Source organism: Phoenix dactylifera, chromosome 6 (genome assembly GCF_009389715.1).
Source record: "Phoenix dactylifera cultivar Barhee BC4 chromosome 6, palm_55x_up_171113_PBpolish2nd_filt_p, whole genome shotgun sequence".
NCBI lineage: Eukaryota > Viridiplantae > Streptophyta > Magnoliopsida > Arecales > Arecaceae > Phoenix > Phoenix dactylifera.
In genome coordinates, this window is record NC_052397.1 from 471,431 (window position 1) to 489,313 (window position 17,883).

Below are 17,883 nucleotides of genomic sequence, written 5' to 3' on the forward strand. Positions count from 1 at the left end.
ACCAGATCATGAGCGATCCCAACCCAACCTAATTTTTTGTTTAGCTTTTAATTTTGGATCCATACCTAATTTAATAGAAGATCAGCCGAGACGGATTGGGTTCATTGCTAAAATTTCTGACCCAACGGATTATTCAGATTGGGTCGGGTCGGGTCCATATATAACCCAGTCCCAACCCAAAAAATCCGGATTCTAGTAGGGTCTAAATGAATTTGAAAGAGTATGACTCTCTCTATAGAGTCGAAAGCTGCTTTAATTACTTTCGGATTTCAAAGAATAAAAAACCACAAATTAGATAAAGTTGATTGGCTGCAAAAGCAACATGTAGTGCCCATCAAATCAGATCATCTGAGGAACAACCCATGTGTTCATTACGAGGCTTTTTTTGAGGCATAGTTGTTACTTTGTTGCTATAAATATTCGTTATTCTTTAATAAGCCTTCAAAACTGAACAATGAAATTGCATTAAATCATTTTATATTTTGAATTCGAGCTATAAACTCAAGATGCAAAATACTGCTTATGTGCAGGACATGCACATCAGTCATAAGGCATAACTTAGAGAACAATACGCTTTGGACTTTTTTAGATCCAAATAATTTATCAGGTTGGGTCGTAAGGTTAAAAATTCAAAATTATCCAAAATTTAGGTTTGAATTTAGTAATCCTTAAATCTAACCCGAAATAAAATGGCCCAAATTTAGAACCTAATTCAGCCCCATAGGCCTTCTAAATAGGTTGGATCGGATCTAAATGGGCCGGGCCGGATCAGGTCACAGCCTGACCAATGAGAACGTTTCCCTCTCGGCAAAAAACCCCCGCTTTACCGCACTCGTTCTCGTTCTTGTTCTAGGGTTCTTTATCTCCCCTTTGATCATCGAGTTCGTCCCAGCTTCGAAGGCGACAGCTCCCACCGATCTCCGAAGGTAACATCCTCCGATATTTCTGGCACGAATCTTGTCCTTTTGCTCCGAATTCTTTTGTTCTTGAAGGTGATGATTTCTTTGTTTATATATATATATATGTGAATATCAAGGAAGATGTCTTCTTTTTTTCATGCCAATCCATGAAATTTTCCGTTTTAAATACATAACCTGCTAGTTTAAAACGGGGCCATAAGCCGCTGCGAGCCTGCTACTTATATCTTCACCACCACCGGACGTGGAACGCCCTCCCCCCCTCCGCCGTCGGTGAGCCCTATAGGAACGTTCTTTTCCTCCCGCTCGTTTACGGTCTTCGGCCTGCTGTTTTCCCCTTTCTTGGGTTCTTGCTTCCCTATCCCAATCCAACACTCGAAAATCCCCTTCAAAGGCAGTGGGGCTTAAAGGCTCGAGTCCCCACGGCGCCATTCTGCGGTTTCCGGGCCGCCCATCGGTCTGCATTTTTGGGTTTCTGCCGTTGCCGTGAAAGCTTTCCTTACTATCCTCTTCAGATTGCAATCGATCGATCGAGCGCGGTATTTTCTTACCATCCTTCTTTCCTTCCTCTCAAGATTTCCAGTCTTGAAGGTTGTAGCTGGAGAGGCCGGAAGATCTCGCTGCCGCTTTCTTCCCCTCTGCCTCTCCTTCCCTGTTCCCGGATTGAAGAAAGGACCGCTTCCTCCGATTCTTCTTCCACCGAGTTATGGATCCCTGATGTTCTCTCTTTTCTTCGATCGCGGCTTCTTGTACTTTTCCTCGAGGCGATTGTTGTGGATTCGGATCTCTTCGACATGGATGGAGAGCATTGTTACTTGGGTTCCTTGTAGGGCCTGGTTGACGGGATCGAGTGACTCCGCATGTATTGATCTATTCTGTAGATCGAGATGTCTTCTTTCTAAAGATGTGTGTGTCTTCGCTTTGGATATTGGAACATCTTATTATTATTATTATTGTTGTTGAGGAAGGATTCTTTAGTGGTATGATCGTTTCTTACTGATGATGGTTTTGATTTCCATTTTCGATTTCTTTTTAAAGATTTCATGGAATTTTATATGTTAATTTAGTCTTTAACTTGGAAGATAAAAATAAAGGGTTTTGGGAGGACGGTGATGACAAAGAGAAAGGGAAAGGGTTACCTAAAGAAATGGTGCAAAAACTGGGTCTTTCTTTGTGCATGCATTACATTGGTGTGGGTTCTTTATATGGTTTATCTGATACTTGGAAGAACAGGCTTATCATTTGGAATGTTTTATGCTTATAAAGAACGTTCTTGAGAGTTGAACATGTTTTAATAGATTATCTAAGTGACTTGATGTTTTGGATTCCAGGAAATATATTTGGAATATTGTAAAAACGCGGGTGGGAGAAAACGAGTATTTCAATCAATATGATGAGAGTTCATTTGGGAGCAATTTCCATGCAGGGGATATAGCTGTTAGATAGGACTGAAATGCAAATTAGATTTTTTTTTTTTAAAAAAAAATCTCCTAATGGATGTGATGACTGATCACCACTGTAATTTGTCCCAATAAATCTAGTTTTGACATGATGAATTATACTCTGAATCATGAGATTAAATGAGTTTATCGGCCGGTGGATACGGACCTTTTGGTTTGTAAGGGACCAACCATACAGATGTTGCTCAAGAACACATATAAATATTATCTGTACACATTTCCTTGCTCTGTGTATTCTTGTTATGAGTGGGATTCATATTCTTTGAAACTAAAGTGCAGCCAGCAAACACTTTGTGCATCTAGATTCTGTGGCATGGATATTTAAGGAAACTACAGGCAACTAAATGACCATCTGATTTGGATGTTATGTGCTTTTAACACGCTCACCACCACCTCCGCCGGAGAAGAAATTATATTAATTTTTGTATGTTGTAGGAAGTGATGTAAGTAAAGAAATAAAAGGAATTTTATGTTTTGCATATTACTTGACTATGAAATTTGCAGCGGTATACATTTTTACTTGGATCAAGAAAAGAATTTGAATTTCTTTTCCCCCCCAAAATTTAATGTTACTTTCTTTCTATTTATCCAAATCGGTGGTTTACTCAATTTGTATCCAGGCTCATAAATCTGGCCTCCTTACTGAGTTTGCCTTAGGCCCCCAAATGCATTGAGCCGCCCCTGGGCCTCCATCCAGCCCGTACAAGCCCTGCCGCCGTTTTTCGACAGCGATGGGTAATCCTTCCTTTACTCCAGCTTATTTTTCCTTTTTCTTCTTATTCTTGCTATCAATCTTTGATCTAACCCACCTTCTTGATTCGAAAATCATTGCTTCGGTACTCTAATCTTTGATTCTTGGTAATGGTGCCCCAGCTCCTAACGCTAACATTTCCAATGCTCTCTATTCCATCCGCTCTCTCTCATGCAGAGTTGATGGATGATTTATTTTTTCTACTGTAAATCAGGCTTCTTGATTCTTTTTTCCTTCTCTAATCAAATTTGTGGTCGTGTCATATGCATCCAATAAACGATTTTTCTGATTTTTGAGTCATATTTGAGTTATTTTTCTTAAAATATCCCAAAAATTCAAGATTTCTTTGATGGAGTACCCAATTCTCGAGCTCTTTCTTGTTGGTTTAGGGTCTATGTTTACTATGTAGCAATCTATGAACTTCATGATTTTTTATTGTTTATTAGGCTTTTTAGATCTCTCCATTGGTGTGGAGAAATAAAAAATGTCCTTTTATTTTAATAGCAAAAATTATAGTTTTGTCATATCAGAGACTCAAAAAAAAAAACTCTCGATTTTACTGCTGAAGGTTTTTATTCATAGGGCATCTTTGCCATTTCCATGCAGCCAATCCTTTTAGCAGAAGAGTAATCACATTTGTTGATTGTTGTTGGATCTAGAAATAAAAGAAATGGATGTTATAGTTTATTATTCTGTTGAATGATATCAGTAGCTTTTTGACGATACAAAAAGATTCACATTTTTTACTTACATGCAGATACCATGTTTCCTGATTCGGATTCTATCGATGATATTCTTCTTCCACCTCCTGTCGCCGCCACTGGTAACTTAATCAGTAAACCTCCAGTCAAATTGTATTACTTGTTGCCAAACTTAATAATCTGCGTATTTATTGGCAGAGCAAACATTGGGTAAATTTCGACCCAAGCTACGCGTTAAAACTACTAAAATGGCTCCTGTGTCCTCCAGTATATCTGATGCTACCCAACCCATTCAGCTTAGGGATTCCGATCCAGATACTGAGCATCAGGAGCATTTAAATGTTCCACCTTTTCATGTTGCTGATTCATGTACTATTGCCCCTGACGACCATGTCGCTCAAGAATCTGTGAATCAATCAAAGACCAAGAATTCAGAAGATTTTATATCAAACATTGACAATGGGGAAGGTCTACAGCAGGATCAAAGACATCCGGGGGAGGTAGAGACAAACCCTTCAGCAAGTTGACCCATTTTAACAAATTCATTGCTCTTTTAGCAAGTTCTTATTGTTTTCAGGATGCAGATATGTTCTTCAGTGTGGATTCCTTTGACAATCTTTTGCAGCCTACCTCAACCAATGGTACAACAAATATTAGGTTTTTCATTCCATTTGTTCTTCCTTTCTTTCTTTCTCTTTTGAAATCTGTTTTCTTTTCCATGCCTACTTGTTTAGTTGTTGACATATTGTATTGACAGCAAGGGCTGTGGGTAGATTTAAACCTAAAGCCACGCAGCCACAAAACAAGAAACTTGTAACACCATCTAGTGCTGTTTTGGGATTTGATGAATCAGTTAGTGCCTCAAATCTTAACTCCAGCAGCTCTCCACTGGAGGCTGTTCCCGATAAACTTCATGCAACTCAAGAACCACTTCGCCTAATCAATGAATCAGTGGTTCACAATGAGACTTCACAATGTGGAGCAGAAATCTCTGAGAAGGGCATAAATTTGCAATCTGATCTTGTTAAGTCAGAAGCAGAGGTGAGAATAAATTGACTTATGATTGTCTTCATGTTATACTTTATTATTGGTTTTCATTTCCTCTTTATTTACTTTTTTTTCCCCTTTTGAAATGTCATGTTAGGTGAGGGCAGAAATTTCCGGCATGGAATCGCTTGATGACATTCTTTTTCTTCCTGATGGAACTTCTGGTAAGTAGGCTTTCTGATTCTAGTGGGTATGATGAGCTGACCTATTAATTGGGAAAAAACTTTTTTAGTGCTAGCAATGTTCTGGAAAATGAGTTTTCTCCTATTTGCTGGAGAAATGGATTGATCTAAATCATAAATTAGATTGTATTTATAGAACATAAAAAATTTTCTCTGAACTTTATGCTGTCAGTTCCTTATCCTTTTATTGTGGGTGTGGGAGTGGTGCTGGTGTGGCACTTGGCGAATGGCCCAACCCTAAATGAAGAGTGCCTATACCCTGTGAACCCCACCAGTACCCACCTGGATAGTGGTATTCATTATCATATGATATGCAAAGATCCATACAAGCACCATGATAATCAGATCAATGGTAACAATATATAAATCTTTCTTTCATTTAAAATGCAATTAACTTTAAGCAATTAGCAAATCAATCAGCTTAGGATTGTTAATTTCTTGTTCAACTGTGTCTAGTTTAATGGCCTTTGTCAGATCAGTGGTAACAATATGCTGGTTGATAGATAAGGAATCATGTAAAATTTGACCCAAGCTATGCCGATCATAGTTTGCCATATCCAAACCGGACAGTACGGGGCGTACAATACCGGTTCCGTACTGGTATCTGGTACGGAACGCGTACCGACACTTGTTACGCCGAAAAGGTCTCATATATCGTACCGACATAGTGCTAGTGTGGCACCAGTATAATGTCCGGTACCAAGATGGCGAACCTTGATGCCAATAGAAGTGAAACCAAATTCTGCATCCTCCAACTCTTTTAGTGCTATGCAAATCATTTCTCCCACCAGGGAGCATCTTCCATGTGCTTTTGACATGACAAATTTCAGAAGAGGGATTAAGTCTTTTAGCTTCCCCTACTGGGTGTTCGTCATCCGTGAGGACATGCACATCTGACCCTTGTTTTATTCAAGATTCTGCAGATCACCCAGAGGCTTCACATTGCAAAGACTTACAAATTGATGGCGAAAAAGAGGAGGCTTCAAAGCATGATCAAGAAAAACCTGTTGAGGTAAAAGAACAAAAAAATTTCTTATTGATTCCTAATTGAAAGTAAAGATAATTTTTTTAATAGTGCATTCAATTTTGTTCAGGTTATGTTTCCTAAATTCTTGTTGTTTTTTGCAGATTGCAGATACATTCTTCAGTATGGAATCTCTTGATGACAGTTTTCAACATGGGCCAACCACTGGTAGTTTATGAACATTTCTGCCCTAGGTCTAAGTTATACTTTTGTATCTCTTGTCTTCCATATGTTCAACATTTACTGTATTTCATGATTGTAGTGCTGTAGCTAGATTTTAACCAAAGGCTTAATCACAATCTAAATGGAAGAACTGATGTGACCACCATATGCTGCTGTAGATGTCGTGCCATTGAAGCACTAGTAGTTCTGCGCCTTATCTATGTCTTCCAAACTTAATATTACCCAAGAACCTCTTTTTGTAACCAAAGAGCTAATGGTCCTTGCAGAATCCTGTCAGGATGGGTGTCATGTCTCTCGGAGTGATGGTAATTTCCAGGCCATCCCTAAGAAACTGGCAGAAGAGGTAATTCAATTTAAGCTTCTGTGACCTGCAATCTCTGGCTCACTTTTATAATTTATTTCTTCTAATGTGTTTGTTCTGTCATAGGTAATGATGTTGCCTTTTGGCATGGAACTGCTTGATGACATTTCTTTCTCACCCAGCACTGCTGCTGGTAAGTAGGATGCTAACAAATATTTTATAGCCTTTATTAAAATAATAATGGTTTACAAGGGTAAGGGAAAGCTACCGGAATTTATGGTATAAGAGTTGTTTATGATTACTCTAGCCAACCCTACCACCCCACCTCTTTTTTTTTTTTTTAAACCTTTGTGAGTCATAATTAAAGATGACAGCACAATATGTTTCTACTTTCAATTTACACCTGTTTTGTAGTTCAGTTGTGAAAATGTTTTATCTTGTCAGTAAAACAAGTAGGCAAGTTTCAGCCTAAGCTTGCATCACGACCAAAAGGCGGAAAAGCTAAATCAGTATCTTTTGCTCTTCCTAATGCTCGTGAAACTACTGCTCCTTCTGTGGAGACCTGTTCTGAGAGCAACTCCACAAGAACAGATCCTCCCTTCGAGGATATAATGAGTGATGGATATTTGGAAAACCATCAGCACTCATCATCTGTAAACTATGATTTCAATGGAGATTTCCAAATGGATCATGGGAAGATGGGAGAAGAGGTAAATTTCATAGCTTCTTTTCGCTCAGTATTTTTCATAAACACTACTTATGTGGATGCTCCATTTGTTATTCAGGGCATGTCAGAGTCTTCAGGCCTTGAATCTTTCAACACACTTCTTTCTCTGCCAATGTCAACTGCAGGTATTTAACAAGCCATTATGAAAGGAATTTACTTTTCAACTTTGTCATTCTTTTTTTCAAGTGCACATTGACTCTCCTTTTTTCCCTCTTTTCTATGAAATTTTGATAGCTCAATCTGCGGGTAAGTTCCAACCAAAGCCTAGTGCCAGAACAAAGATTGTGAAATCTAATGCTTCTGCGGTTAGAACTGGTGCCATGGATACCGTGCCGTGTGAATGTGATTCTCTTCCTCCAGAGGCTGAGTCCTTGGGGGGTCATGCTTCTGGCTTTCCGGCAGATCCTCTCATTGATTCTACGTTGCCTATGCCATCTGAGTTGGCTCAAGAGCAGGCTGATCTGTTCAAGACATGTACACTTGAAGCTGCAACTTTAGGAGGCAGGAAGACTACACAAACTACTGAAATATCGTCAGAAGGAGATGTAAAATCCAGGACAATCATAAGCTATTTTATTTGCTTGTTTCAGAGTAGATTTTATGAATTATTGGTTTATATTGTTCACCTGTTGTGCTTTTGTGATCTGTGCTTTCCAGAATCATCTAAGTGGAGAAAGAGAACCAACAGAATTATTGCAGGATATTGGCGTTCAGGCCCATTCCCCAAATACGGAAGAGCTTACTCAGCAGATCCAGGAAGAAAAACATAATTCCGAAACTATTGAAGATATTGCAGCTAGTAAACCATCAAGGAAATTGAGAAAACGGCTCTACATGCATGGTACTGGAAAACCAGACGGTGGAATGGATGTTGGTTGGAATGTTGAAGAGTCTAACATCTCTCAAATGGATGAGGACCAAAGTGATGATGAATATATGGGTGAAGATGAGCCCAAGAAGAAGAGGGTGCCAAAAAAATCAAAGAGGAAGATGACTGAAACAGCGAAACCAGAACAGAAGCCCAAAAGAGCTTCTGGAAAACCTGATTCCATTGCAGAGGAACTACCAAAAAAGAGGTTCCCTCATGGAACACGGCGGAAGAGACGGCAAGGTACTTACATCTTGGTGCATTTAAATGTTGAACTATCAAGTCTTTATCCTTGCTGTTGAAATTGAACAAATAAGTTTGATGATTTGCCTTCTTTGACTTTTCTAGTGAACAAGGTTTTGCTGGAAACACCCGAGGATGAGATTGACCGAAGGCAGCTTAGAATAAAAGATCTAATAATGCTTGCTGAGGCTAAGGAGCGAATATCGGTAGGTCTACTTCTCTAGTCACTGTAATGTCACTCAGCTGAGACAGTATTTCATACCTAATTTTTTTTCCTTAAATGTTATTTTACAGAATAAAGAAGCAGCAGCACTTACGAAATCCTTTCCCAATCAAAGGTACGAAAATTATGTAAGGTCCATGAGTAGAAAAAGTTTCTTACTCACATGGCAATTCTTAATTAATTTATATAACCATATGTGAAGTTTTCTGCTGTACAAGTCGGGATCCTCTAGAAGTATTAAACTGACTTATATGCTCATTATATTGGTGTCGTGCATCTCTTAGTGTGTTCAAACAAGTATGAGAAATCAAAATTCTTCCTGTTTAGGTAGATTGCTCTAGTTCGACTATGATGGGTACATGCGTACGTTGGGTACTATCTGTGTTCAAAGTTGATCACTTAATAAATATGTGATAGCATCGACATGCACATACGCACGCAAATTGCCAAATCTAGATGCTCCAAAAGCTTGCTTAATTTGAAATTAATATCAAATGGCTTGTTTGTAATACCTTACTAGTTCAGGGTTATATATTTTAGTGATTGCATTTATATGGCTTTTTTCATAATGTTAGCTCTAGAAAACAGAAATTATTTGAGCATGGTACTAATTGAGCAATGTATTTGTCTTAATCCTATTGTCTTTCCCATTTTTTTAAAATTTTTATGTGTTCTTAGGAATGACAGTGATCAAACCGGTAGTAGCTTTCTTAACATTTTATAACCACATGGTACTAATGTACAACTGCCTTTTGTTCTTTATTAAGTCTTAAGATCTTTTCCTAACCTTCATTCAAGCAAATTGATATTGCATAATCAGAGAGATCACAACCTTTTCTTTGCCAAGCATCAATAGGCTCAATATGTTTGACTTTTTCTCACTTGCTAATTAAGCATTTGCTTAGGTAAACACCAATTAACATTTAATTTCATGGAAGTAGTTCTTTATGTATTAATCAAGTCTACAAGTGAAAACCCTCTTTCCCATGGTTTGTCGTACCGGCCCAAATTGGACGGTATGGAGCGCACTATGCCATACAGGTTCGGTACCGAAATCCGATATGGGTGGTGTACTGACACTCGATATGCCAAAAAGATTCTATATCGTACCGTATTGACATAGTGCTTGTATGGCACCGGTATGGCGCTCAGTAATGAGACGGCGAATCTTGCTCTTTTCTCTCCAAAAACTTTTCAAATGGATAGGAAAAAGGAAAGGAGAAGAAACGAGACTGTATCGTATCCCCTGATCTAATGTCCCCTGAAAAGAAAAGGAATAAATGTGAGACTCTCCCACCCCTTAACTCTGTGTCAGCATATACTTTTTTAGGAAACTCCTGGGTCACTCTGACTTTGACTCATAATGATATCCTTTGCATTACAATTTCCACCCTTAATCGTTCTTTTCTAATTTTATCCTTCATAAATGGTGTAGAATGACAAAAATGCATTCTTTTCTTTTCTAATTTCACAATTTGGTGCATTTATATTTGTCATACCTCAAATTAATGTCTCATGTGCATTGCATATGATAGGATCACAAGTACTGAAAACCATCAATGGTAGCATATGCTGTATCATACACTGAAGTAAAAAAGGGATGGTACAACATATGACCACAATTTAATTCTTTATCTTGGCCATTTTGGTGGATGACATCCCAAGATGAACTGAGATATTGGTTTATCTCAATTGAGATGGCAGTTTGAAGAATTTTGAAACTGGCTGAGATATTCCTTTAACTTGGTTAGTATTTAACGATTGAGACATCAAAACATCAGCTGATAATAAACAAAATCCACCTATAACTTTAGGCCTTCATCTTAATATTTGATAATAAAAAAACTCATTGAAGTTAGTAAAGGGCAAATATTAAATAATATTAAAAGTTATATTTGTATCATTTTGGGCTGATATCATGGGATATATTGGTTCATAGTAGCTGAAATAATGAGGGCCTTGCCCTTTATTTGATATTTCTGGGTGCTTGATACAAACATAAACCTGTATCTCTGCTGAAATGAAAATCTCGGTGAGAACTGTTCATCAAAGAGTACTTATGTTGGATAAGTTGCATGCGAGTAACCATGCATAAATCAGTATGTACGTGACATGTGCTGAATGGTAGTCTCCATAAGTCTTTATCTCTATACGAGTCAGATTATATTTATTATATTCCCACCAGCAAAAATAGTCAGGCCCATCACACTTTCTTCGATCAAGCACGAGGAAACATCTATAATGTCCATGCATAAGTTGATTAATGCCCAAAGCACTTATTAGTAGTAAAATACCCGTTATCATGACTTATGTTGTAGCTTATGACTGAGATGCACATGATGTAACTTATCAGCATAATTATCTATGGTTATTGACAATATATTTCTTTTATTTAGTTGGACAGGTTCGAGTTCTGTTTCATTCTAGATTTAAGCAGGACAATACTATAGGATCATTTGTCACTGAGTCATTTCTGTTAGATAATATGGTTTAGATGAGAAATATTTTGGTCCATACTAGGCAAACTTCCCTCTCCCCTTCTTTCCTCCTCCCAAGCTTTGCTCTTTGTAGTTTCAATCTCCCAGCCCCACAAGAACATTATAAATACCTTTTCATACGTAAAGATACCCAAAGCTCCTAAATTAACAAAGTTCATTTTTCTAAGGATGCATCATTAAGAGCCATCAAAGTCACTTAAAATGTCAATCGTAATTACTTTATTTCCTAAACTGATTTGTTTGTAAAATAGAACAAATAGATAGTTATCCCACTTAAGCTATGATCCATAACCCTACAAAAGGAATATAGCCTTCAAATCAATCAAAGCAAAATAAAATTAAAATAAGATTGTAAGTGATCTGATAGACAATTGTTATATTGATATAAAAATAACATTGCTTCCCCTCCACAACACCCCCCCCCCCCCCCCCCCCCCCCAAAATAAAAAAAAAAAAATTGCTCCCCCTGTGACCCCCTCAAACACATACATCAAAACAAGAAAACAAAATCCAGCAGTCGTGGGACAGATGTTGTTTCGTCATTCACCTGAAACCACGAAAATAAAGTATCTTGTCTTGGTCTTACTTCAGTTAGGGGTCTAAATGGCATCAATTTTGTGATGATACTTTGGCATGCACACACATAGAAAGATATGCAAGTCTTAAAAAGGAATTATGATTAGCATGCCAAGATGAACCTATGTTTTATTGACAGCCAATTTTAAATGCTTCATACCGATTGAACAAAAAATGTTTTAAAACAAATTGGATAACTAGAGGATCATGAGTCATCCTAGATTTATATGCTAATTGCTATTTAACAAGTGTATTGAATAGTTCAAGTAAAATGTCTTGTAAACTAGCTTCGCACAACTGTACTACGTATTAATAACACAAATAAACTTCTACTTGTGATGAGACCTATGGAAGAATGTGTAATTATGCATGTTAACAATACATAGTAGATTTGTACACATACGACTTGTATTGTCAGAGCCTCATATATTGGTGGTATTGTGTAAGTATTCATGCTACTGTTTATCTTGATTTCTAACCTTTGATTCAATGTAGAATGACAATATCTTGTCATTATCATATCCAATAAGTAGAATGGTCCTTAAAATTCTGAGAACAATATTAAAACAAAATAAAATAAAAAAATTAATATGGAAGGGCTCAATATCATTCTAATAAAAATAAGCTTGTTCAAGATGGTTGGGAAGGGGTTCAATGTTGGAAAGTAGGGTGCAAACCACTGATGTCTATTACATATCAATAAGGACTATCTGTTGGGTAATAAATAAGGAACCACCCACTGTGCTAACAACCTGTAGAGGCGGTACATTTTGTGGATCTGGTATGATACTGATTTACACTTAAATTCTTGCTTTAACTACAAACAGTGTATAAGCTAGCATTTCTTTGCTAACTCCTCATTCTTCCCTCCATTTATGCCTTTTATGATAAAGGATAGAGTTCAAAATAAGGAGGTGATCATCTAAATAGAAAATAAAAAGGCAAGAAATTTAAGATAATGCTGTTATATGCAATGTCAGCAAAGATGGCCAAGATGGGAAACATCTTTTCTGTTGTTCTTGAAATATCAAAAAGGACGAAGAGTAAACTAGAGAGGACTCGGAAGGAAATAGTGAGAGACATGTAATGCATCTGCTAATTCATTATTTTTGATATAAATGTTCAAAAGATCTATATATACCTATCCCCTAATAATTGGTACGATGGATTTTTCATTTTCAGGTAACTTTGGAAATTTATCAATTAATTTTACTCCTTTTTTTCCAAAAAGTCATCTTTTTTACTTTTGGATCATTACCTACTTTTATTCGCTAACATTTAGTTTCCTGTATAGCAATACTGGTTCCTTTCCCAGTAGAACCCATCTTGATGAAGACAATTTTTTCGGAGAGGAGGAAGAACAAAACCTTCATGGTGAAGGAAATCATAGCATTCAACCAAATTCTACAAAATTGAATTACCATTCCTACATGAATAGGCCGCAATCAGTGAGATGGTCAAAAGCAGATACAGAGCTGTTTTACCAGGTAACTGATAAATTAAACCATGTATTAGCTTTTTCTTGTGTTTATAAAAGATTATGTAATCTGAAAATCATTAACAATGAACTTACAATTTTTCCTTGAAGAAATTGAATTTGTATTTAACTTTTTGTGCTTTATATATGATATCTCAGGCTCTTTGGTTTAGGTTCCTGTCATGTTACATTCCATTTAGCAATATTGTATATTGTGGTTATTTGTATTCTGATCGGGTATGGTTCAGGCTATTCGTCAATTTGGAACAGATTTTGCAATGATACAACAACTGTTCCCTAATCGTACACGCCATCAAGTGAAACTGAAGTTTAAGAATGAAGAGCGCAGGCATCCTTTGCAAGTTCATGATGCTTTAGTCCATCGCTCCAAAGGTGAGGACGCACTTCATTGTTGCTTGTTTTTATTTAAATGTTCCTACAGCCCTGTCACCTCATGTTTGAATTTCACATGGAAGGCTAGAACTGACGCTGCTTTGAAATTATAAGGTATTTTGACTGACAATGCATTTTTTTTTACTGGTATTGAATGTTAGATGATCCCATTGTGCTTAAATACATCGTGTTCTGCAGCAAGTTCTTATATGTTATCTTTGCCTGCAGATCCTTCTAACAGTCTAATCCATCATAATAAAGTTTTATGTATTATATTCTGATTGAAGAATTCATAATTTAGATTGAATAATGTGAGCTTAGTCTTTGTAATGAGATCAGGATCAGTGAGAAAACTATGTCTAACTATACTGCTTATATTATGCTCTAATATTGAAGGAGAGATGGTGATGGTAAAGGACAGTGGATGTTGACTGTTCATGGGGTTTGTCATGTCTATGGTGCAAGTTTTGAGCTTTTGCTTGTTGAAGTTGTTTGTGGAATTGTTTGATGGTGATGCAAGATTGCTTTGGGAAATGAGTGGCTGAAATATATTGGTTCTGTCAAGGAAAGGAAGGATTTATCAAGGAGGTTTGGGTCTTCATTTTGGTTGGTACCACTGCTGATGGGCTAGGCCCAGGCCTGGCTACTCAAATACAGGTCCTGCCCTGAGTATCTGGGAGGGAATGCAGACCTGGCCCAGCCTGATTTTCTAAAATAAAATAAAATCTCAAACCTGACCCAGGCCCAAAGAGACATGGCTTGATCTCAGTCTGCATTCAGCCGAAGGAGAATATGGAATCTTCCATGACAGTCTGTTTGCCTGTAAAGATAGTGGAAGGTAGGGGGGCGAGAAATATGGAGGCAGAGAGGAAGGGGGGAGAGAGATCATATAATAGGAGGGATAGAAAGAGAGGGAGTGCTCTTTGGTGGCAGAAGCAGCGGTTGATGAGGTCCTTGTGATAGGTAGTGCAGCAGAAATGGTGGTCGCCATTGCTGCAGATGGCAGTGGGGGAGGGGGAAGGGCTTTGTTAGACAAGTGGCAAAGAGAGGTAGTGTCAGGTGCTGCAATGAATTGGGGGTCCGGGACTTTGCTCAGGCCCTTTATGCATTGGGAGTCTTCTACAGTTTAAACGTGCCCCTCTAATATGGCTGTCCATGTTTGCCTACATTTTGAATTTTCATTCATTATGTAATGTCAATACTTTAGGCTATTTCAGGCTAGGCACAGGCCATGGGCTGAGGAGCCCAGGCCCTGCTAAGATCTTCCCAAATCTAGCCCGGAACAATTTTAGGCCTAAAATTGGTGGCCCATTTTGCTTCAGCTTGCTATCCCTGGCCCAGTGGCAGTCCAAAAAGTTGGAGAGGCTGCTATAGGTGTGAGAGCAATTTGCTCTTCTGCCTTGCTGAAGGCTTAAGTTTAAAATTGTTGGTGTGTATGATACTGCATGATATCACTCTTTTGTGGATGTGATTTAGTTGTACAAGCCCCCTTTACTTTAAGGAGTTTATGTTGGGAATTATCAGGCTGTTATTAGCTTTTATAACTGCCTGATCATGCTATTCCCAGGACATGCAATCTTGCAGTATCAGCATTTCATGCCTATGTTCGAATGAAATTGAACCTGTCACAATAATATCAGCATGTGCACATATACATGAGCCAAGTGAAGATGCATTAGGGTTGATAGCATCACTATAATTTGTCCTCTGATCTTTTACTCAAAAAAGATCGTCTTTCATCTCCCTTTCTATTTCAGAATTATGGAAGAAACTAGGTATAGAGGATAATCTCTAAGTAGTACCAGTTAATGTGCTTCTGTGTTTTTAGGGATTTTTCCTTCATATATATATATATATATATATATAGAAAGAGGAGATTAAGGCTTCCTTCTATGAGGTATGAGGCATCATTGCATCAGCCTGAGTATAATCTTGAAGATCCCTAGGGAAGTCTAGGGAAGTCATCCCACCAGTGGAAATACTTTTGAGCTTCCATTGCATTAAGGACAAGCCTGTCAGCAGCTTTATTCCCTTCCCTTGAATGTGTGAACAGTGAAGGTTCTGAATGAAGTTGAAATATGCCAGATGTCCAGCAGACAAGGATATGGGAAGCTGTTGCACACGGTGGTGTTTGTACTACTATAGTCTATTTTTATTGCACTGCATCAAGCAATTCTTTTCTTCTCTAATGGGCTGCGTTTTATGTGTTTGTTATTTTTGTCCTCAAGTTATATATTATCAGGTAACACTTGTTTTCTTGTGCTCTTGTCACCACTTGTCCATCCTTTATAATCCTCTGCAGTTTTTTTTACTTGTAAGAAAAGAGAACCTTCCAACAAAATTCTGCACTTTATGCAGTCATGCTTCAAGGCTTATGCTTGCTAAACTAATCCAATATAATTCGTGCTAATGTCATTAATTCTATTTATGGGAGTGCCTTTATTTATTTATGATGCAGATCATGCACATTTTGAACGAGTAATTCAAAAGCTGCAAACTCAGGCAGAGCAAAACTCTTACAAAGAAACAACTGATGATCCACCTACTGTTTCACAGGATGCGGTCAGTGAAAATGAGGTCCTTCCCCATCTAATCTCTCCCCACATTTAGTCACACCTTGACTTGTCAACAAATCGCTCTGATATTTTGCTCTCTCTTTTCATATCCAGGAAGAGGGAGGGAAACTCACTAAAGAAGAGGAGGCTAACGGTTGCGGCGGTGAAGTTCAGAGCCCCGTGGAATCTGATTGGAAATTTGAGGCTCAGGATCCGCCAGAGGTTTCTGAGTATGAAACTGTTTTTGATTGGGATGCCAGTGCTTCCTATCCACATGACTTGGAAAAAGAGACATTTGATGAATTCTGAATTATATTATGGTTGTGTTGCTATCTCTCAATGATGTTTCGTATTTAAATGGAAATTAGAGAAGGAAATTTGCCTGCAATATATTATGATATTGAGATCCGTTTCTGTCATAGAAAACAAGATGAGCCTAAGCCTCGGCATTGTGCGAGTTTAGATGCAGACTCCACTCTGGCAGGGAGTGCATAAGTGAGTGCCCCCTCCTTCCTTCATGATATAGCAAGGAAGGCAGCGGAAACTAAAACAGCCTGGTGCAAGATAAAGAGGCAGCGAACAAACTGGAGCCTATTCTGAACAGTGATTTCATGGCTGATCCTGTTGCAACAGAGGTACCATGAAGCAATATGTTTCAGAACCAAGTTCGCCTAAACATGATGATCCAAAGCCGTGAATCCTACTAATGATAGTGGTGACATGGAGTTGAATGGACTTTCTTCAGCGCCTTCTTGGTCTCTCTCTCTCTCTCTCTTTTATAGCTGATAGTATCTACAGGGTCTCCTGTATAAAGCTAAATAGTTTATAGTAAAGTATCCGTTTGGGCAATGGCCACCCAAATGTATGAAGTCTTCCGTTGTGCCAAAGTTTCTTTAGTATTATTTCATTAGGCTGTTTTTGGATTTAATAGGTTCATGCACGATGAGTGTCAACAATTCATTTCATTATTACCGTAGTGATTAATATTTATTTCTAGGTAGCAACTGTAGCATTATTTAATGGACCCATCAGGTTCGTTTCGCATATAACAAATGATCTAATCTTACTTCTTATAGCAAATCTATGATTTCAGCAAAAAAAGATGGAAAAAGGATAATACCATGAATAATGTCATTTGGTTGACCAATCAGTTCAACAACCTGGGTTTCTCATATTAATAAAGATCTCTAATTAACTTAATGAGAGGGTGGGGGAGCTGCCTGTACCGACTTAACCAAATCACTAAGCAGAGCAGTGCGATCACTCGGACAAATCCAGTGCCCTTTATTTCTTAATTGCTTTGGCATTTGTAAATGGGAGTTCGTACAAGCGCATGTTGAGGGCAGTCGCCATGAGTTCACCATAAGGGACTTATGGAAAATAGAAAAGTTTTTCATTCAAATTAAATTTGAACGTCAAAATATCTAAGAAACAAAAAGGGGGAAAGGTACATAATGTAACCTTTTTTACTTTATTTTTTTTGGTGAAACAAACAATGGAGGCTTATTGTTACGTTTATTTATTTAAAACTACAATAGTAGAAAACTATAGTAGGAAAAAACAACGACCCCCAATAATAAATAGCAATATTATTTGAAATGTTTGAGTTTTTTAAGCAAGTAAAATTATACCTTGCTAATAGAGTATAAAAATCATCATGTTTAGATAATTCATGGATAATATATCACTGATTTAGTTATTTAGAGAACCATCCAGCAAGGAAACATTTACGAATAGTTTAAGAGTTTTTCGATATG

General features: G+C 37.7%; 1 protein-coding gene across 7 annotated transcripts; it reads left to right on the forward strand.

The window, feature by feature from the left end:
- Nucleotides 1-820: 820 nt before the first annotated feature.
- On the forward strand, nt 821-16,975 carry LOC103703755. Of its 7 annotated transcripts, XM_026803284.2 has the most exons (22): nt 821-926; nt 2,998-3,112; nt 3,886-3,951; nt 4,028-4,039; nt 4,126-4,329; nt 4,407-4,470; nt 4,587-4,870; nt 4,974-5,040; nt 5,973-6,070; nt 6,187-6,250; nt 6,532-6,608; nt 6,693-6,759; nt 7,011-7,276; nt 7,352-7,418; nt 7,528-7,838; nt 7,951-8,404; nt 8,510-8,610; nt 8,699-8,742; nt 12,996-13,188; nt 13,427-13,571; nt 16,030-16,148; nt 16,241-16,975. In XM_026803284.2, exons 3-22 carry the CDS (start codon nt 3,916-3,918, stop codon nt 16,433-16,435), a joined length of 2,868 nt encoding a protein of 955 aa, XP_026659085.2. In that variant the 5' UTR covers nt 821-926; nt 2,998-3,112; nt 3,886-3,915; the 3' UTR covers nt 16,436-16,975. The 7 variants fall into 7 exon arrangements, with proteins under 7 accessions (XP_026659085.2, XP_008784944.2, XP_008784945.2 ...); XM_008786722.4 differs by having other exon boundaries at nt 4,028-4,329; XM_008786723.4 differs by having other exon boundaries at nt 4,028-4,329; nt 16,030-16,133.
- Nucleotides 16,976-17,883: the final 908 nt, after the last annotated feature.

Excerpts from the sequence above, each read along its gene's own strand:
- LOC103703755 (XM_008786722.4), top strand. Across the intron at positions 6,251-6,531 it reads TCAACATGGGCCAACCACTG|AATCCTGTCAGGATGGGTGT; the intron begins GTAGTTTATGAA and ends TGGTCCTTGCAG. Across the intron at positions 7,277-7,351 it reads ATGGGAAGATGGGAGAAGAG|GGCATGTCAGAGTCTTCAGG; the intron begins GTAAATTTCATA and ends TTTGTTATTCAG.